The sequence below is a fragment of the Sapajus apella genome, unplaced genomic scaffold, assembly GCF_009761245.1.
Source record: "Sapajus apella isolate SASKATOON/1434 unplaced genomic scaffold, GSC_monkey_1.0 scaffold3, whole genome shotgun sequence".
Classification (NCBI taxonomy): Eukaryota; Metazoa; Chordata; class Mammalia; order Primates; family Cebidae; genus Sapajus; species Sapajus apella.
The window spans coordinates 66,246,034-66,265,548 of NW_022436943.1; the positions used below are offsets into that span (position 1 = coordinate 66,246,034).

At 64.3% G+C, this 19,515-nt stretch overlaps 3 protein-coding genes across 8 annotated transcripts in view; 2 read left to right on the plus strand and 1 right to left on the minus strand.

Annotated features, from left to right (window-relative positions):
* The first annotated feature begins 140 nt into the window (after positions 1 to 140).
* MAPK15 (mitogen-activated protein kinase 15) lies at positions 141 to 6,405 on the plus strand. The gene is made up of 14 exons (XM_032255415.1): positions 141 to 260; positions 1,439 to 1,537; positions 1,787 to 1,816; positions 1,948 to 2,038; positions 2,860 to 2,990; positions 3,067 to 3,230; positions 3,406 to 3,545; positions 4,295 to 4,352; positions 4,714 to 4,872; positions 5,005 to 5,110; positions 5,236 to 5,440; positions 5,556 to 5,680; positions 5,759 to 5,869; positions 6,044 to 6,405. Exons 1-14 carry the CDS (start codon positions 195 to 197, stop codon positions 6,200 to 6,202), a joined length of 1,644 nt encoding a protein of 547 aa, XP_032111306.1. The 5' UTR covers positions 141 to 194; the 3' UTR covers positions 6,203 to 6,405.
* A 2,913-nt stretch (positions 6,406 to 9,318) lies between these two features.
* Positions 9,319 to 18,048, minus strand: FAM83H (family with sequence similarity 83 member H). Of its 4 annotated transcripts, none has more exons than XM_032255508.1 (5): positions 18,038 to 18,048; positions 14,018 to 15,519; positions 13,031 to 13,195; positions 12,839 to 12,963; positions 9,319 to 12,598 (listed from the first exon to the last, which is right to left on the minus strand). In XM_032255508.1, exons 2-5 carry the CDS (start codon positions 14,462 to 14,464, stop codon positions 9,790 to 9,792), a joined length of 3,546 nt encoding a protein of 1,181 aa, XP_032111399.1. In that variant the 5' UTR covers positions 14,465 to 15,519; positions 18,038 to 18,048; the 3' UTR covers positions 9,319 to 9,789. The 4 variants fall into 4 exon arrangements, with proteins under 4 accessions (XP_032111399.1, XP_032111410.1, XP_032111421.1 ...); XM_032255519.1 differs by lacking the exon at positions 18,038 to 18,048 and adding an exon at positions 17,462 to 17,557 and having other exon boundaries at positions 14,018 to 14,479; XM_032255530.1 differs by lacking the exon at positions 18,038 to 18,048 and having other exon boundaries at positions 14,018 to 14,479; positions 15,188 to 17,259.
* Positions 17,693 to 19,515, plus strand: part of IQANK1 (IQ motif and ankyrin repeat containing 1) — a 54,153-nt gene continuing 52,330 nt past the window's right edge. For all 3 annotated transcript variants that reach the window (XM_032255561.1, XM_032255551.1, XM_032255569.1), the window contains exon 1: positions 17,693 to 17,963. The gene's annotated coding sequence lies outside the window, so the exon portion shown is untranslated. The remainder of the gene's footprint in view (positions 17,964 to 19,515) is intronic.

Sequence of the window (19,515 nt, forward strand, 5' to 3'; positions counted from 1 at the left end):
AGTGGGTACTGAGGGGCGGGGCCGGGGCCTGTGTGGGAGGTGGGCGGAGAGCACCAAGGGGCGGGGCCAGGGTCTGCCGGGGGGCGGGGTGCGGAGAGGTGGGCGGGACGCACCGAAGGGCGGGGTCGGGCCAGCGTCCATCGGTTCCCACGGCAACCTACTCAACAGTACCTCCCGCTTGTGTCTTGGCTGCCATGTGCGCTCCAGTGGACCCTCATGTTGCCCGGCGATACCTGCTCAGGCGGCAGCTTGGGAAGGGGGTGAGTGCCCGGGGACGCGCTTGCCCTCCGAGGGGTGGCCCTGCGGAGAGAATACCTGCGGGGGATGGTTGGTCCCCCCCCCCCCAGGCCTGTTCCGTCACACACTGGCGTCCTGCCTCCTCCGTAGGCGGAGGGGTGGTTTGGAGCCCTTTCGTGCCTGAGTTTCCTCATGGGGTAACACGACCGTGACTCCCAGGATCCCGGCTCCTGGGGGCAGGTGACAGCCAGGCCCCCTAGCAGCCTCAAGCAGAGGAATCCTGGCACCCCACTTCCCATGTGCCCACAGTCTCCCGCTTCCTGGGTGCACAGGACGCTCTGGGGAGGCTGGGCCCGTGCCTCAGTCACTGAGAGGGAGGGCAGACCCCAGGCTCAGGAGCACAGGGGTGAGGCCCAAGAAGGGCCTGTGCGGGTATGGGGTGGGTGCAGAGTGAAGGCCAGAGCCAAGTGTATCTGTGTGCTTGAGTGAGCAGGGGAGCCTCTGTGTGTGGGGAGTGCCATGGGCAGGGGGAGGAAGATCCTTCCCGGCAGTGCAGATAGCAAGTGCTCAGGCCCAGTGCAGGCTTGTGTGCCACTGGGTAAGAGATGGAGAGATAAGTGGTGAGGTGTCCAACCGTGTGGGGGCTTCGGGGAATTTCCAGGACTTTGGTTTTCACTGTTGCTGATGCCAGGAGCTGTAGCAGCTGCCGGTGTCGCTTTATAAGGCCTACCCTGCCCCTGTGTTGAGACCCCACAGTTGGCATGCCAGGGAGTGGCAGACGGAGATTCCTTAGTGGTGAATGCAGCCACCGAGTGAGAGATGCCAGAGGCTGGGACCAGGGTGGGGGCATTGGAGATGGTGGCAGGGGCTAGATTCTGGAGGAATCTGAAGGTGAGGGCCAACGGGACTAGGGGCTGGATGGGTGTGAGGGAGAGGGCGGGAGAGTGCCTGGGCACCTGCCCAGATGCTCCCTTCTGTGGTCTCCTTTCCTCCAGGGCCTCGCCAGCTCTCACCCTCCCTTCTGCCTCCTACTCTGGAAGATGTCAGAGTCTAGGGTGGCCTGCAGTTGTGGAGCCCACACTCCCATCCCTTCTGGGGACCGAGAATGGGAAAGAGGAGCCTCATGTGTGCAGGGGCAGTCTGGGTGGGCAGGGGATGGTGGGGCAAGGGGCTGGTCCTGTGCGATGGCACTCCTTCCCAGGCCTACGGCATTGTGTGGAAGGCAGTGGACCGGACAACAGGCGAGGTCGTGGCCATCAAGAAAATCTTCGATGCTTTTAGGGATAAGACAGATGCCCAGGTGAGTGTGCGGGAGACGTGTGGGACAGGATGGGGGCAGGGAGCGGCAGCCTCTTGCCCTGGTACCTGGAATCAGGTGGGAGCTGGGAGCTGGTCACAGATGTTATGGCTTGTCTCGGAACACCGCCCCCTCTGCCATGCCTGGTCAGGTGGGTGTTGGGTGATGGACATCAGCTCCTTTGGGTCCTCTCAGGACATGGGCTTCCTTCTTGCTCCACCCACCCACACACCTGTGTTTCTGTCTCTTCAGAGAACATTCCGGGAAATCACTCTCCTCCAGGTGAGTAGCCTGGGCCCTCCAGCCCAGTCCCCTTCCCCAGAAACAGACCTCTCCAGACAGGAGAGGAGCCAGGCTTCTCGGACCCCAGAGGCAATCCCTGGCCTTCCAGCCGCCGCCGACTCTCTCCCCAGGAGTTTGGGGAGCATCCCAACATCATCAGTCTCCTTGACGTGATCCGGGCAGAGAACGACAGCGACATTTACCTGGTGTTTGAGTGTATGGGTGAGTGAGGCCTCGGCCAGCGCCCCGGCCCCACCTCTGGCCTGTCCTCACTCCTTCTGCGGCCACCCCATGGTGGTTTGCTCCCTTGCCGTGTACCCTGGACTCAGGGACAGACAGCTGACCAGTGTCAGCTTCCGGAGCCAGCAGCGACCCCTTCATCCCTCCTGCTCCCGCCAGTCTGCAGCTGCGTTCTTTTTCATCTCGTTTTATGAAACAAAGGCAATAGGAAATAAAGTGTTTTTTATTTTAGAATAAAAAAAATTAATAAAAATATAATTTAAATTTTTTATTTTATTTTATTTTTTTTGTTTTTGTTTTTTTTGAGATGGAGTTTCGCTCTTGTTACCCAGGCTGGAGTGCAACGGCGCGATCTTGGCTCACCGCAACCTCCGCCTCCTGGGTTCAGGCAATTCTCCTGCCTCAGCCTCCTGAGTAGCTGGGATTACAGGCACGCACCACCATGCCCAGCTAATTTTTTGTAGTTTTAGTAGAGACGGGGTTTCACCATGTTGACCAGGATGGTCTCGATCTCTTGACCTCGTGATCCACCCGCCTCGGCCTCCCAAAGTGCTGGGATTACAGGCGTGAGCCACTGCGCCCGGCTTATTTTATTTTTTAAATAAAAAAAATAAAATCAGCACAGCTGCAGACCCCACCGCTGTGCCCACAGGCTGTGCGCAGGATGGAGGAGTGGGGCGGGCAGGCCATGGGCTGGTTCAAAGTGAGACAGACCTGCCAGGTGCCCCTCTTCCACTCCTCCAGGGTGCCACCCCACCCCCTCCCCCTCCACCCCCAGACTGGAGTGTGCACCCTCTCCCCAGACACGGACCTGAACGCAGTCATCCGGAAGGGCGGGCTGCTGCAGGACGTCCACGTGCGCTCCATCTTCTGCCAGCTCCTGCAGGCCACCCGGTTCCTCCACTCGGGGCACATCGTGCACCGGGACCAGAAGGTGCAGCACCCACAGTGCCAGAGTCCAGCTCCCGCCCCACCCGGCCCCAGGGCCTCAGCCTGCCTCCTCTCTGCAGCCATCCAACGTGCTTCTGGATGCTAACTGCACGGTGAAGCTGTGCGACTTCGGCCTGGCCCGCTCCCTCAGCGACCTCCCCGAGGGGCCTGAGGGCCAGGCCTTGACGGAGTATGTGGCCACACGCTGGTACCGGGCTCCGGAGGTGCTGCTGTCTTCACACCGGTAGCAGTGAGACACTCCCAACCCACCCTCTACCTCCTTCCAGGGGCCCCCAGGGCTGCCCTCCTGCCTAGCCAGAGCTCCAAGGCCACGAGTGTTCTCTCACTCACCCTCCCAGCAACTCCATCCCCACCTCTGCCTCTAGGTCCCTCCATGCCTACACCCCTTCCTGCCCCAGGTACACCCTTGGGGTGGACATGTGGAGTCTGGGCTGTATCCTGGCGGAGATGCTTCAGGGGAAGCCCCTGTTCCCGGGCACGTCCACCCTCCACCAGCTGGAGCTGATCCTGGAGACCATCCCACCGCCCTCCGAGGAGGGTGAGCCAGGCAGCTGGGGTTGGGCACCAGGATGCTTTGGGTCAGACAGCACAGCTGTGGGGAGACAGCAGCTGACAGGCCAGGACTGTGCTGGGAGGAGGGATGGGGACAGCGAGAGGGAGGATCTGGAGGATAGGACAGGAGCCCCAGGAAGACCAGCTGGTGATGGAGGCCCAGGAGGAGCTGCTGGGGACGGATGTGGGCAGGCAGCACCTGGCACAGGCACCATGAGAGCCCAGCAGTGGCCATGAAGGGGCCGGCAGGCTGGACAAGGTCCTGGAGGGATTGGGGTGGCAGGGGCAGGGTCCGTCACTGTGCTGGGAGCTGGGGTGTGCACAGAAAGCTGGCAGGAGAGATTCGGGTGCTGAGGGAAGAGGTGGAGGGAGGCAGTATTAGGAGTAGGGCCATGGGGGTCACTCTTGAGAGTGGGGGCAAGAGGGAGCTGTACCACCAGGCGCATCTGCTTGTCTGGGTGGAGCCTCCGGGTCCGTGGAGGTGGGTTCCGGTATCCACCAGTGTGAGCACTCCCCAGGGCTAGGTGCAGGTGTGTGGAGTAGGGGTCATGTGGGGTGCTTCTGAGCACAGGCCAGGGGCACGCCCTGGTCATGGGGTGTTTGAGCCCTGCTAGACAGTGGAAACCCTGTCAAGAGGCTGTGGTCCCAGGGTTGGAAGAGATGGCTGGCCCCAGATGCCTGAGCTGCCCCAGCCTGCCAGGCCTGCCTGGGTCACACCACCTTCTGCTGCCCCAGACCTCCTGGCTCTCGGCTCAGGCTGCCGGGCCTCTGTGCTGCACCACCTGGGGTCCCGGTGAGTGGGGGTGCCTTGGTGAGGGTGAGAGGGTGGCTCGTCTTGAGGGAGCAGGGCCACCTTCCTGCAGGGTGACTGGGGCCGGTTTGTACCAGTTCAGGTTCCAAACCCAGCAACTGCTGGCCGCTCTGAGAGCAGGAGCCACTGGTGCTCCTAGAGGGTGGCCCTGAGGCGCTGTGTCAGGGCTTGGAGAGGAGGGCACCCAGGGGCCGCAGGGGTCTCTGCACGCTGCAGGGCCCAGACTGCCTGCAGGTCAGGTGTGGGGGCATCCACCCAGGACAGCAGAGTGGGCCCCTGTGTGGAAGCCGAGCCCCAGCCGTGAACATGGATCTGAGGAGGGCTCTTGGGTGGGTCCCTGGAGACAACACACAGCAGCCCACGGGCCACGGCGGACGCTGGACGCTCTCCTGCCACCAGACACCTGCCCAGAGGCCTTGGACCTCCTCAGGCGACTCCTGGTGTTCGCCCCGGACAAGCGGTTAAGTGCAGCCCAGGCACTGCAGCACCCCTACGTGCAGAGGTGGGAGAGGGAGAGGCCCCCCCAGTGCGGGGTGGGGGCCGGGGGGAGAGCCCCCAAACCTGGGCCCTGTGATGACAGCCTACAGGTCTGGCTTGACCGAAGCCCAGGCCCCACCTCTCCGGCTCCCTGCAGATTCCACTGCCCCAGCGACGTGTGGGCACGAAAGGTGGCTGTGCGGCACCGGGTGCACGAAGGGGTCCAGCTCTCCGCGCCTGAGTACCGCAGCCGCGTCTATCAGGTGCTCCGGCCCGTGACCCCTGTCATCCCCGGTCTACCAGCACTCTGGAAGCCGCCTCCTATGTCAGAGACCCCCAAACGCCCCGTGGGCAGGCTGCGACCTCTGAGCACCCTCCTGTCCCGCAGATGATCCTGGAGCACGGAGGCCGCGGCTGCACCTCAAGAGAGAAGGGCCTGGAGGGCGTCGCCCCAGGGGCAGAGCCCAGGGCCTCCCCATCGCAGGCACACCTGTGCAAGCCCAGAGCCAACCCTCAGCTGTCTTCAGGGACACCTGTGCAGAGCCCCAGACCCAGGCCTCAGAATGGCCCGGGCCACGACCCCCCAGAGCACGGTGTGTGACCTTTGCTGGCCACCCACAAGGATCGTGGCCCGGGCTTCCTCCTGTGTCTGCCAACTGTGTGCAGCACCCGGCTCCTGACCCTGGGGTTGACCTTCTGACCTTACAGAGTCCCCCCGTGTAGCCGAGAACATTCCCAGGCAGAAGTCCGCTCCCCTGCTCCAAGCTGCACCCCTAGGGAGGGGGGAAAGGCCCCCTGGGGCAAAGGCAGAGCTCCGCTTGACACTCTCCCTGGTAAGTTATGGTGGGGTGGGCACAGGAGGGACCGTCTCTCTTTGCCTCTCAGTGACCCTGTAATGTGCCCCTTCCCAGGTGAAGCCAAGTGAGAGGGGAGCAGCGTCCTCCCTGACCTCACAGTCTGTGGCTCAGGTGGCCAACCAGGCCCTGATCCGGGGTGACCAGAACCGGAACCGAGGTGGTGGGGTGAGCGTGGTCGGTGCCCAACAGGTGAGCCCAGCCCCAGTCTGCCCCTCCCCCATCCTCCTTTTTACTCCCTTCCCCATCCTTCCCAGTTCGAATCCCTCGAGGTCCTCAAGGCCTTCCCTCCACTGCACCCCCTCTGACACCTCCCCTTACGTGACTCTTAACTGTATGCAGGTCCCTCCCCGGCCCGGCCGGAGGATGTTCCACACCTCTGCCTCACAGGGGGCTCAGGGGGCCGCCAGGGCTTTGCTTGGAGGCTACTCTCAAGCCTACGGGACTGTCAGCCACTCGGCACTGGGCCACCTGCCCCTGCTAGAGGGTCACCGCGTGTGAGCCACCCTCCTCCCTTCATCTGGCCCTGTTCCTGCCCCAGCACCTTTCCCGGACCCTCCCCGGGTCTCCTGCACCCCTTAGCCCTCCCTGCTTTGCCTGGCCACACTGAAGTTCCAGGGAGCTTGCCTGGGTCTCCCTGGGGGAGACGAGGGCCCTGCCCCAGCTCCAGTGACTTCCTCCAATAAACTCATGTCTGCCCCCAACCTAAGCAGCCATCATTCCTCCACTCCCCTCTAAGGCCATAGCACCTCCTAGCTGGGGGCCCCGACCCCTTTCCTGGAGCCTCCCCTCCGCCGAGGACCCCACCGCCCCTGTCCTCAGACTTCCACCCCGAAGGTCCTGCCTACTCCACGTCCTGCAGTGAGCTTTTTCCTCTAGGTTTGCCTGGGCAGCTTCCTGTCCTTTGTCCATTATCTCCCCACCTGCTGTGGCGTCGGGGTCCACGCTGCCCCCCAGGGTGGACCTGTGGGATGGGGACCTAGGGTCACCCCATGGCCATCTTTGTGACTCTGAGCCAGAGGAGAGAAGGGATCAGCCCCACCCTTCCTGCACTGTCAGGGACTGCAGCCTGCGCCCCCACCCCACCCCTGTACAGCCACTGCACCTGATCTGTCTCCAGGTCTCCATAGGTGAGGGTGGGTGTGGGGTCAGGGTTACCTCCTCTGCTCACCCACAGGCAAAAACCCTGGTGTGAGTTCAGGCCAGGGCTGTGCAGGGCTGCAGAGATCAAAGGGCCCTGTGGGCAAAGAGCTGTGTCCTAGGGTGCCAGGTGTCCACAGCTGCACCTGCCCCTGAGCTGGGGCTGGAACACAGGCAGCTGGGAAGCTCACAGGGAGGAACTCAGTCTAAAGGGCGCAGCCTGTGCTGTTGGCGGGGGTTGGGCTCCGGGCTCACTGTCCGGGAAGCTCACAGGCTGGAAGAGCTCCATCTGAAGGGCTCAGCCTGTGCTGTGGCTGGGGCTGGGCTGCCAGGAGCAGGGGCTCTGCGGGCTTGTGGAAGCAACTGTCACCATGGGGAAGGGCGAGGAAGGACAAGGTGTGACCAGGGGGGCTGAGCAGAGGTTGGGAGCTGGCGCTGCCTCGGTGCTGGGCCAGGCACCTACAGGAGACTCAGAAAGGGAGGCTGGGCTTGGGAGAAGGTTGGAGGAGGTGGATGGGGGAGCGGGAGGGCGCGGGGAGGTGGTGAGCCCGTCAGAGACCCTGCCATGGGCTTGTCTCCTGAGGCGTCTGCCCAACGGTCTGCTTGTTGAACTTCACAAGCCCAAGGCACAGCCCTAGGGTGCTCAACAAGCAGGACACAGAAGCCAGGGGGCTGCAGGGCTGGAGGCTTGGCCTCAGGCTAGGCAGAGTGTGGTGGGGTTGCTGAGTGGGGGAACACAGGTGGGTGCCCAGGAGTGTGCCTGCCCAGGCAGCATTGGGGACAGGGACAGGAGACACATACAGCGTGAAGTTGGAGGGGCCAAGGTGGACCTTGGAGTGAAGCTGGGGGGTCTTTAGTGCCCCCCACAGAGATGGAAGGTGAGTCCACAGGAGAAACCCAAGAGGCCACATGGTTAGAGGCTGCAGGGCAGAACTGGGCGATTATACACACGGAGAACATGCTAGAATATTTTGTGGGTTGTGTTTCATTCACATCGAAATGTGCCCCATCCTGGTTTAGAAGATGTGGAGGGTGCAGGCAAGAGGCTCCGAAGGCCCCAGTGGGGCAGCCAGCCTCTGGCCTCTTCATGGGCTCCACTTTGAGAGCCTGTCCGTCCAGCCACACCCCAGGCAGCACCAAGCCAAACGTGCCCACAAGAGACGCTCAGGTGCACCCGCTCCAGGCACCTTTCCCACCTGGCCAGACGCCCCTGCTGTCGTCCCTATTTGGGCAGTGGCTTTGGTAACCAGCCGGCTGGGGCTGTCCAGCAGTGACAGCGGGGCCCCTTCCCTTCCTCTCCCAGCTGCTAGATCCAGAACTGCTGCCTCTGGCAGCCTTGTTTCTTAAGTCAGTTCTCTCTTAGGATTTATTACACTAAAAAAACTTTTTTGAAAAGAAATAGCAAATCCAGGTGGTGTAGATGCAATTAAAAAAATAGTAATACAGAAACACTAATTTCACAAAGCTGGCATCTAACAGTGGGGGACCTTCCACGCATGTGGTGCCAAAATGCATCATTCTGAGTCAGTTACAATTCCTCACTGGGGGTGAAAAAAGATACAAGATAAGCCAGGAAGCCTGGACAGATTCTTGGTGTTGGAGACAAAGAGGAAAGGCCCTGAGAACAGGGCAGGGTGGGGTGTCTGCTGGACACCAGGAGGGCAAAGACCGCTCCCGCCTGCAGGGCTGCCCAGGACCTGTGTCTGAACAGCTGGGATCAGCCTTGGCTGCACCTTGTCCCCTGCCCTCACCTGGCCCCACACCTGTCAAGACAAACACCCCACCATCCAGCCCTTCTGGTGCCCGGGCTGGGCCTGTGCAGGGGGCGCTCATGAGGCTGGGGCCACAGGTTGTCCATCCGGACCGTTTTATTGTGCTGCAAAACCCAATGCCCCCTCCCCACTCTCACCCGGTGCTGGCCAGAGCCTTGCTGGAGGAGACGGCAGACCTGGCAAGGCAGCCCCTGGGGCTTCCCTGTGCCCCTTTCCCAGTGGTCTGCCCTGTGCAGCTTCCTTGCCACTCCAAGGGGCATCCTTCCGGTCCGACTCCACCCCTCCCCTGCAGACTGCCTGCAGCCAGCCCAGTCTTCCCCACAGCAAGAGGACAGGCCTCTGAGAAAGATGCTGGGAGGCAGTGAGTGGGAGAATCCAAGCCGGACAGGAAATACAGCCCTGAGGATGGAGGAGACCCTGAGAGAGGGAGGGAGGGGGCTGTAAGGAGACAGGGAGGGGAGCCCTGAGAGCAGGAGACCCTGAGGAGGAAAGGGGCCCCAGAGAGTGGGGAGTTGAGGCACAGAGGTGGGGCCCTTGAAAGAGGACAGGGGACTCAGTGGAGCACAGAGGCTCACACCTGTAATCCCCCCATGTTGGGGGGCTGAGACGGGCAGATCACTTGAGGTCAGGAGTTGAAGACCAGCCTGGCCTACATGGTGAAACCCTGTCTCTACTTAAAATACAAAAATTAGCAGGCACCTGTAATCCCAGCTACTTGGGAGGCTGAGGCACGAGAATCACTTGAACCTGGGAGGCAGAGGTTGCAGTGAGCTGAGATGGCACCACTGCACTCCAGCTTGGATCTCAAAAAAAAAAAAAAAAAAAAAATGGCATGGGGGCACTGAAGCAGAGAGAGATGGCAGAGCCAGACTCTGCGCCAGGCAAGGCTGATGGTGCAGAGATGAAGATACTGAGGAAAGAAAGTGCTGAGGGAAGAAAGGCACTGGTGGCGAGGGGCTGGAGCCCCAGTACTGGGGAGGCCAGGGGCACAGAGGGCAGCTGCCGGGTGAGCCCCAATAGGAGCCGAGCTGTGGCGCACTCAGCCAAGCCCCAAGCAGCCGTGGCCTGGCAGCCACCGCTCAAGCACAGGAGCAGTGCTCTCCTTGCTCCGTGGGGGCTCCGGGTGGCTGTGGCAGCAATTCGGACACCCTGGCCTGGGCTGCTGGGCCAAGAGACTCATTTCTTGCCTTTGAACGTGCCCAGAATCTTGGGCACAAACTTGCCCACCTTGCTGTCCCTGGTGCCCTCCTCCACCGGGCCCTCCCCAGCCCCGGGGCTGCTGGCTTCCTCTTTTTTGCAGAAGACCTCGAAGCGGCTGTACACGCGCTTCTCCTTACGCATGCTCTCCATGCGGCGCAGCAGCCGATCGCGCTCCTCCGCACTGGCCGGCAGCGTGCGGCTCAGCCGGCCTTGGGTCCCCAGGCTGTCTGAGCGGAAGATGGCCGAACACTTGTCCTTGTCGGACATATCTGGGGCCAGGCCGCCAGCAGCCGGTGGACGGCCTAGCTCGGGGCTGCTGTGGGCTGGGCCGGGGCCCGGGGAAGGGACCACACGGTGCTTCTGGCCATGGGCGCTGATCTGCTCCAGAATGGCCTTCGTGTCATCCCGAAGGTTGCTGCTGTACAAGGCGTTGGCCGTGGCTGAGGTCAGGCGAGCCCGGGGGCCCCGCTCCTCTCCTGTGGCAGCCTCCGTGCTGTCACCCCGGCCCAGTGACGGCCGCCGCGGGCTCTCGGGCTGCCCGTTCTCCTGCGGCACTGGGAAGCCACCCTCATCCTCCATGCGCCGCTCGCCCTTGGGGCTCAGCAGCTGCCTGAGGCGCAGGGAGCCTTTGCGCAGAACTTCCATGGGGCCGCTCGGCCCCTCCTCCGCGGGCCCGGCCTTCGGGGACTCTCCGGAGAAGGTAAGGGTGAGGCTGCCCCTGCGCTCCGGCACGGGGGGCACAGGACTGACCCTGCGCTCCGGCACGGGGGGCACAGGACTGCTTCTGCGCTCGGGGTAGGCTGAGGTGGGGCTCCCCTTCTGCTCGATAAATCCTGTCGTTGGGCTTCCTCTTCGAGTGGGAAACCCAGGCGTGGGGCTCCCCTTCCGCTCAGGGTAAGCCGAGGTGGGGCTCGCTTTTGGCTCAGAATGGGGCACCTGGCGCTCCCCGGGCCCTTCCAGTGGCAGAGGGCTGTCCAGTCCTTGGGGGGAGGTGGAGCGGCCCTGGGCAGAGAGGAAGCGGGAGGGCAGGTGGTCAGAGCCGCTCCGGCCCAGCGTATCAAGCAGCTGCGTCGCGGTGAGCGAGGCGGCTCCCGGCTGCCGCTCCGCCTCCTGGTTCAGCTGCTGCGCAAAGGAGTCGCGCAGGTCCAGCAGGCAGCTCTCGAGGCTGCGGCGCTCGCCTCCCACGCCACCTGGGGCCGCCACCTCTTCCCGCCATGCCTGGGACACGACGGCCTTGCTGTGGCTGGCAACTGTGATGGCGCCCGCGCCGCCGCCGGGATCACGGGCTGGGCCCTTATACTTCTCCAGCAGCTCGGCCACCTTGGTGGAAGCCGCGGAGCGCACGGCCTCTCCGCCAGGCCCCAGCGTCTCGCTCACTGTCTGCTCTTTGTGCAGCAGCTGCACCTTCTCGGTGGCCGCCGCAGTCCCGGTCGCGCCCTCGGCCTGTGACGCGCTGAAGATGAGCGAGGAGCGCAGCCTGGAGCTGCGCTGGATGAGGGGGTTCAGGCGCGAACGGAAGGAGTCCTGCTTGGCCAGGCCGGGCTCCTCCAGGCCCTCCCGCTCCAGGCCGTTGCCGCCGCCGCCGCCCAAGCCTGGCACCGGGACCTTGGTGGGGAAGGCTGCGGGGGCGCGGAAGGCCGAGGGGAGCAGGTCGCCGGCAGCTGCCCGGCCCCCCGGAGCCAGCGCGTCGTCTTCATAAGCCTCGGCTTCCATGGGCGCCGGGAGGCCGTCATCGCCCCCATCCTCGCCATGGCAGCCGCTCAAGTAGGAGGCCAGGCGCCAGCGCCGCAGCCCGGCCCGCCCCTCCGGCCCGCCCCTGCGCTCCGGCTCCGCCTCGGGAGCGGGGTCTGGGCCGGGCCTGGCCGCCGCCTGGCAGGGGAAGCGCTGGGCCAGGTTGGGGCGCAGGGCCCCGCTGGGCTCCGGACCACGGGGGCCGGGCCCGAAGGCGGGGTCCGAGCCGTGGCGCACCTCGCGGGACGCGCTGGACGGCACGTAGTCCAGCCGCTGGTGGCCGTCGGGCCCGAGCTCCGGGAAGCGCGGCCCGGCGCCCAGAGTGAAGTCATCTGGGTCCGCGAAACCCGCGCGGCCCCCGCGAAGCTTCTCGAACAGGCCCTGCGGGCGAGCGGGCGCGAGCTGCGGGTCCCACTGGTACTGCTGCTGGTAGAGCTGGTCGCGGTGAAAGTGGCTGGTCTGGAAGCGGAAGTCGTCGCCGTGGCTGAGGAACGTCTGTCGCGACACCTGCCGCGCGGCCGCGAAGTTCTCCACGGCGCCCGCGCCCTCGGCCGCGAAGCTGTGCCGCTTGAAGGCGTCCATCTCCAGGTGCCGCGCCTGGAAGAAGCCCCGCGCGCCCGCGAGGTCCCCGGCCGGCCCGGCCTCCGCGTCCAGGCGCCGCGACAGTGGCCGCATCCCCGCGTGCGGCTCCAGGGCGCCCCCCGGCATCCGCAGCGGCTCCTCCCGGCGCAAGGCCGACAGGAAGTGGCGGTCCGGGTCGAGGAAAGACGGGAAGCCCAGGCCCTCTTCGCGGGGTGGTGGGAACAGGAGGTGCGCTCGTTTAGGGAAGGAGAAGGGGGTTGGTGCCCCGACCCCAGGGACGCCCACGAGGGGCCCGGCCCCGGCATATGGAGCCAGGGCGTAGGCGTCCATGCGGGCCAGGGCCGTGGCCGAGGGCACCAGCGGCTCGGACTGAGCGAAGAGGATGCGGAACTCCTCGTCGAAGCTGGAGACCAGCTCTCCTTGGAACACGTGTGCCAGGCTGCGGTGGATCTTCTCGAAGGACCACATGAAGCTGTGGGGGGGTCAGGGCCAGAGTCAAACCGAGCTGTAGCAAGGGCAGTGCAGCCTTGTGGGCAGCGGGTGGGACGGGGAGGACTCAGGGACGTGAGGTCTGCAAGGGCTGGGGTCCAGCCTACAGGTGCAGGTGGCTAGAGGGCAAGGGCTCCTGGTGAGGAGGGCCCTGGTGTGGAAGGGTGGCACTGGGGCGACAGGAGGAGGCCCCAGAGGAGCTGAGGGAACCCCGTGGGCGCACCTGTAGCTCCCACTCATGACCACAGCGCAGTCCACCAGCAGGAACTTCTCCTTGACGTGGCCCTTGAAGGACTTTCCCGTGCGGCAGTAGTAGGTGGGGCCCGCCACGGTCCGCACACGCAGGAACTGGGGAGGGAGGGGAGTCAGATCTCTGCCAGGGGGCCTCCCCAATCCCCCACTCCCGGGAACTCACATCCACGTGGTGCAGGTTGACCCGGCACTTGTCGGCCATGTCCAGGAAGTGCTGTGCGTTCATCTCGTCCAGCAGGATGTAGACTGGGACCCGCCGGGCTGCAGCCTCCAGTACTTCACTGAGTAGGTCCACGTCAGTGAACATGTCCATCACCACGGCCACCACCTGCAGGGGCGGGTCAGGATGGAGAGCGGAGGCCCCTGCTGTCCTCACACCATTGTCTAGCTTCCCCTCCACACCTGGGAGGCGTCTGGGTTACCCACAACCCCTGTAAAACACATGCTGGCCCATCCCAGGGAGTGGGGCCACATCTGGGAAGATGGGTAGAGGAAGGGACCCAACAGAAGCAGCATGGAGCTGCTGGCCATAAGCTGTGGAGGGTGGGGGGGGGGGGGCAAGGCAGGTGCAGGGCAGAGAACCCTGGATGAGGGTGGGCACCGAAAAGGCCCTTAATCTCCCCTCTACAGATGGCTGAGCTGCCCCTCCCCCACAGGGCAGCTGTCAGGGCTGAGGGGGGTCGCTGTCCAGGAGGGGGTCACTGCCCTGGGCAGGGGACAAAGGCAGGGGCCTTTAGCGTTCACACCTGAAGCCTCAGTTGCCATGGTTTAACAGAACCCTCTGCAGTCTGCTAGCTGCTTGGTGAGGGTGTGAAGCCCTCAGCTGGCCAAGGGCCATCCAGCAGGATGAGAGGGAATTATCTGAACAATGAACCCAGGCTGGTGGGGGTGCCCACCCATCCCAGAGTCCTGGAGTTTCTGGGCACTGGCCATGACCACGGGCAAGGAGTTTCTGGGCACTGGCCATGACCACGGGCAAGGAGAACTGTGCAGAACCTGCAGCCTGTGGTGACCAAGATCTCTGCTGGGACCCCGACTGTGGCTGGAGCTCAGGGCTCACCCCACAAGCTGGTCATGCTCATGCGTCTCCTCCACCCTCGTGCCTCCAGCACAGGCCCCTCCACACCACCCTAGAGCTGCGATGGCGTACCTGCTGGGCAGAACGGATCATTCTGCGGGCCTCATCCTTGATGCTGGGGCTGTCGGGGGGTGGCGGCTGCACCAAGGTGGTCACCTCGGTGCCCTGGAAGCCAAAGGTCAGGGGCCAGCCCAGGTCAAGCTCAGGCACGGCCTGGTCTGACTTCACCGGCCAGTATGTACCCGAGGAGCCCTCCATGTCCACGTCGAGAAGGCTGCCTTCGGGGGGCTCTCGGGCAACATACTGTGGGGGCCGAAGGTGTCGGCTCACATGTTCCAGCTCTTCAGGGCACAGAAAGTCAGGTGCCCCCTCGGACGCCAGGAAGCGGCTATAGGCCTCTGAGCCACCTTCAGCCAGTGCATCCACCGCCAGGCGGTAGTACTCTTTGTAGTGAGGTGGCAGGTACCCGGGTGCCAGCGGGTTGTCCCCCTGCGAGGAGCTCTGGGAGCGACGGGCCATGTTGGGGCCAGGGGCCTGGAGGGGCAGGGAGACACATGACTAGGGGTGGGGGCACTGGGACCACTCCTGCCCTCAAGCATGGTCACACTGTGGAAGGGGCCATTAGGGAGTTGGCTAGGCTGGAGTTCAGCCCATGCCCAGGCTGCCTTCCAGGGCACCAGCCGAGCCAGGCTCACAGAGGACAGCCCAGCCCTAGGATGCCCCTAGCTGAGGAAGCACCGGCAGGTATCCCAGGCTGGGGCACAGGTATCCCAGTCCTGTCTCTCCTTCCTCTGGGAGGCTGAGGCAGGAGAAGTGCTTGAAGCCAGGAGTCTGAGACCAGCCTGGGCAACACAGCAAGACCCCATCTCTACAAAAAATTTTCAACATTAGGCAGGTGTGGTGGCACGTGCCTGTAGTCTCAGCCACTTGGGAAGCTGAGGCAGAAGGATCATTTGAGTCCAGGAGTTGCAGGCTGCTGTCAGCTATGATTGTGCCAATGTACTCTGCCTGCGTCACAGTGAGACTGCATAGCTACAAAAAATAAAACCAAACCCTCTGAAACATTTCATGACTCTCGGCTTAAAGACAAACATAATCTGGCTACATTCATCATCATAGTATTCACTTTTTTTTCTAAGATGTTCACGAGCTCCTGGCACCGTGCCTACGGGACAAGGTGGTGCTGCCCATGCTGCCTGTGTGTCTCTGACTGCCTGGGAGACCCCGAATAAATCGCTGCACCTCTCTGGCCTGTTACATCTACTGCACAGCACAGCTGAGGGTCCACATGACGCCACGCTTAGCCTAAGGTGAGCGCAGCAAACAGGGCTGTAACCACCCTCCTCCAGGAACGAGGAGGAGGTTCACATTAGTGGACCTGGGCCACACCTTCTCCCCATCCTCAGAGTTTCACAGTTGGGTTCCCACAGCCCATTCTCTGACCACCCAGCCCTGGAACTGACCCCTAGACTGTCCCTGCCTACCAACCACTCTCCTTCCCTTGGCCCACCCTTGACCTGTCTCTTGTCACTGTCCCTCTTAGATGAAGCCTCCCTGGGCCACAGCCCCCAGATCTGGCTCTTCACTTGCTCAGAGTCCTGTCCCCACCAGCCCCAGTCCAGGGCAGCAGGGACCTTTCCAGGTCTTGGGCTCCCCACCACCATCCACGCTTGCCTGCCCCACAGCCCACCCTGTTCCCCAAAGGGTCCCTGCAGGGGGCCTGGCCTCTCCAGAAAGGTGTCTGATGGGGACCTCTATAGGGCACCCAGGGCCCACATGCACATGGCCACAGAGCTACCTGGGTACCTCTCCCTGGAAGGAGAGCCCTAGGGACCACTCAGCCCATCCCAATGCTCCTCGGGTTGCTGAGGGAGGCAGGACACCTATCCCCACCTAGCACACAGGTTCCCGAATGTAGGCCCTGGCTGGGGAGGCCGTTCAGCCCAGACAGAGGAGTGTGCCCTGGGGCGCTGACAGGATGGGTGCTGGCCAGCTGGACTGCACGGGTGCCAGCAGGAGCCACCTGGCTGAGAATGTTGGGGTCAGGAGGCAGCCGTCCTGCGTGGTGCCCCTGGGGGTGACATGGAGTTGACACGTGGGAAATACCTGGTGCCACTCAGCTATCCAGCCCCAGATGCCAACCGGCCTGAGAGGAGCTGTCCCAACATTTCTTTGTTGAGGCACTGTCCTCATGGTTGACATGTGGGGCTGGTTAGGGCACACTGTCTTGGTTGTGCCGGGAGCAGATCAAGGCTGACCACATGGGGGTGAGGGGCAGGCCTGTCTGGCTGGGCGGGGGCGCCCACTCACCACTGCCAGCCTGGCTGTAGAGGCAGTGTCTGATCACACAGGGCGTGGGGGAACAGCCCTGCTGACCTTCAGGGGCACTTCCCGATGCTGGGGGGATACTCTAGAAAGGACCCCCACTGTCCCTTTGGATTTCACAGGGTAGGGGAATCAACAGTGTCCAGGCTGTGTGTAATGGGGACAGGGACGTCCGGACTGTGGAAACCCCTGTGGCCAGAAGCCCTCCGGCACACACCACCGTCCTTACAGAATGATGCCAATGGCTTCCTCCAATGGCTTCATTCCTCGTGTTGTCTCCTTTCATGGGTCTGTGTCTCCCCGGCTATGGACTGGGCCGCAGCCACTCCTGAGCCTGAGATGGAGCACCCCAGTGGCCTGCATGTCCACACATTTGTGTAGCAAACCCCTGCCCAAGGGAGGGCGGGCGGGCACAGAACCCACCCATGGCCAGTGACTCAGCACGAATCCACTCTTCTGCTGACCCCTGACCTGTAACTTGAGGTCAGGGCTCTCAGCTGGACGTCAAGGACCCCACCCTCTCCACTCTGGCAGTAAGTGGGTATCTGGAAGGAAGACCCCATGGAAGGATCCAGAGTTCCTACACGACGTGGAGTTAGCCTGTGCCAAGTTCCGACGGGCACAGGAGGGCGCGGAGGCTCAAGGCGGCGGAAAGGTGGGGTGGGGAGGACGGCGCCCACAGGCCGGAAGTAGCTCAGTGATAGCTTGCGGGGTGGGCACCCCAGCGCCCAACGGGGTCAGTGCACCCTACGCGCTAGCGGCTGCGGCGGCTAAGTGCCCCATCCGCCCACCCCACCCCAACGTGGGCACGAGGGGCAGCACCCCCGTCGCTCGCCCTGCTCTCCACGCGGGGATCCAGGCCGCACCCGGCCACCCCGCTCCACAGCGGCCGTCCCCAGGGAAGGGTCCAGGCCGTGCCCAGCACCCAGACGCCAACTGGGCCGCGAGGGCAGGAGCGAGTCGAGGCGGCCGGGCAGGCTCGACCCGGGCCCCGGGCCCCTTCACGTCGGCTCTTCGCGGGCCGGCGCTCGTGTCCAGACCCGCGCAGCGGCGCCCCCGTCCGCGCCCCCGCCCCGCGCACGCCGCGCGCTCCAGCCCCACCGCCCTCTCCAGAGCGCGCGGCCCCGGCCCTGGGGGGCCGCACCGAGGGGCGCCCGCCCCGCCCCGCCAGGCCGGGGGAGGGGGCCCTACCTGGCCAGGTGCGCGGGGTCTCGGCACAGGGGCAGCAGGAGCCGACCGCCGCCCAGCGGCCTCGCGGTCCGGTCGGTCCGGCAGCCACTCCCTGCGCGGCCCGCCCGCCGGCCCGGCCTGATTCACGCGCCCGCCCCCGCCCCGCCCGGCGCTCCTGCCTCCTGCCTGCCCGGGCAGCACCTGGGGGCGGGGCGGCCCCACCCGCGGCGCGCCCGCATTCCTGCGCCCTGGCCCGCGCCCCGGCCCTGCGCCCCGGCCCGCCCGCACCCCGCGGGGACCCCGTTCGGCGCCACCGGAGGCCGCGAGGCGCTCCCTTCCGAGACCCCGGCCCCGCGAGCCCAGCCGCTGACCCCAGGCTCCAAGTCCCAGGCTGACCCCCGACCCTCGCCCCGGAAGTCGGGGCGACGCGGAAGTTCCGGCTCGGTCGCTAGGAAACGAGCCAGCCCGACGCCAGGGGCGGGGCCGGGGCCTCCGGGCCGAGCGGGGCAGGCAGGTGAGGCAGGTGAGGGCGCTGGGGCGGCGCCGAGCCCCGAGAGCGCCGGGGACCCCTTCAGCGCCACCGGCCTCCTTCCGCACTGGCGCCCACACGGAGGACCGCCAGGCCCCGGCCCCCTACACGCTGATGCCCGCAAGCACCTGGGGTGCCCATTGTTCTTCGTCGTCCCCTCACACCGACGCCCACCCGTGTAGGGGACACGGCACATGCCCCCCTGCACAGACGAACCCCAAATGACCTGCCCCTCATCCCTCACGTGCACCGACCCCGATGCACACGCGGGCCTGCGATGGCGTGTTCCTTATGTACACCCACCGCTCAAGCACAGAAGACTCCTCAGGAAGGCAGAGCCCACAAGCACACTCAGTCCTGCACACCAGGCACCCAGGAACATGCTGACGTCTGCACACGTAGAGGACCCCTCCTGCATATGGGATCCCTGACACTGACCCCACAGGAAAACAGGGGATGCCTATTCACACTGACTCAGAGAGCACAGGGGACCTCCCTCACACGTATGGAACCCTGGGTGTACACACTGGGATCCTACAGAAACCAAGCCCCACACGGACAAGGGACCCAGCGTGAACATCAAGCCCCACATGCCAGGTGCCCCCCACCCCCGCCATGTACACAGCAACCCCCCCACACCACCCCAAGCTGCCCCTGGTCCTCCAGTCCCCCCAGGTTCCCCTCTGGCCCTCCCTTAGGGCCCCTACCCCCACTTAGACCCTGCCCTGCACTGGATCATCCGTCCAAACCACCACACCTGGGCCCCGCCACTCCCACCCCAAGAACTGGCCCTCCTGAACCCTTTCTGCGGTCATCAGTCACCTTCCTCTTTGTCTCTCTTACCATGTGATCCTATTTTGTTTTGAGGGTCACTCCCATTTCATGTGTTCCATCCCAAACACTAAGTGATACCCCAGTGGTGCCAGTATGTGGGAAACATGGGTGAGGGGGTCAGACCAGTGCCCAGACAATTGTGCTGCAGCGGGTGAGGGTCGTGGGGCACCGGCGAGGACCCCGACAGGCTGGGGCAGGCAGGAGGATCCTCCCAGGGATGAACTTGGGGGTCAGCAGTGTGGACTAGGGAGAGGGGTGATGCTCCAAGGCCTGACAATAGCATCTGCCAAGGCCAGGACCAGAGAGGGTCTCAGAGTGTGGATGGGTCAGTGCCTTTCGTGGCTGGGGAGCAGGCTCAGGGGTTGACTGGGTTCCCAGGGCAGTGGAGAGGCATGGAGGCTTCAGCAGAGGGGGCTGTGCTCATGCCTGTGGTGAGAACCCAGCAGCCTGGAGCAGGGAGGTGAGTGCTGGACTCCAGATCATGGGCCTGGCAGGGGGATGGGCTGAGCCTGGGGTGGAAGGCGGGCAAACCGGGACTGGGGGACTGGGGGATGGGCTGTGGTCAAGTGCTCTTGCCAGGCATCCTGGCTCAAGCTACTGGGCACACACCTGGGGCAGGCAGGCAGGCAGGACATCAGCTGGGAAGCCTCAGGGGAGCCCGTGTTCCTGCTGTCATCCACTCAGGCCCGCGTGGTGTGCCCTGCTCCCCACT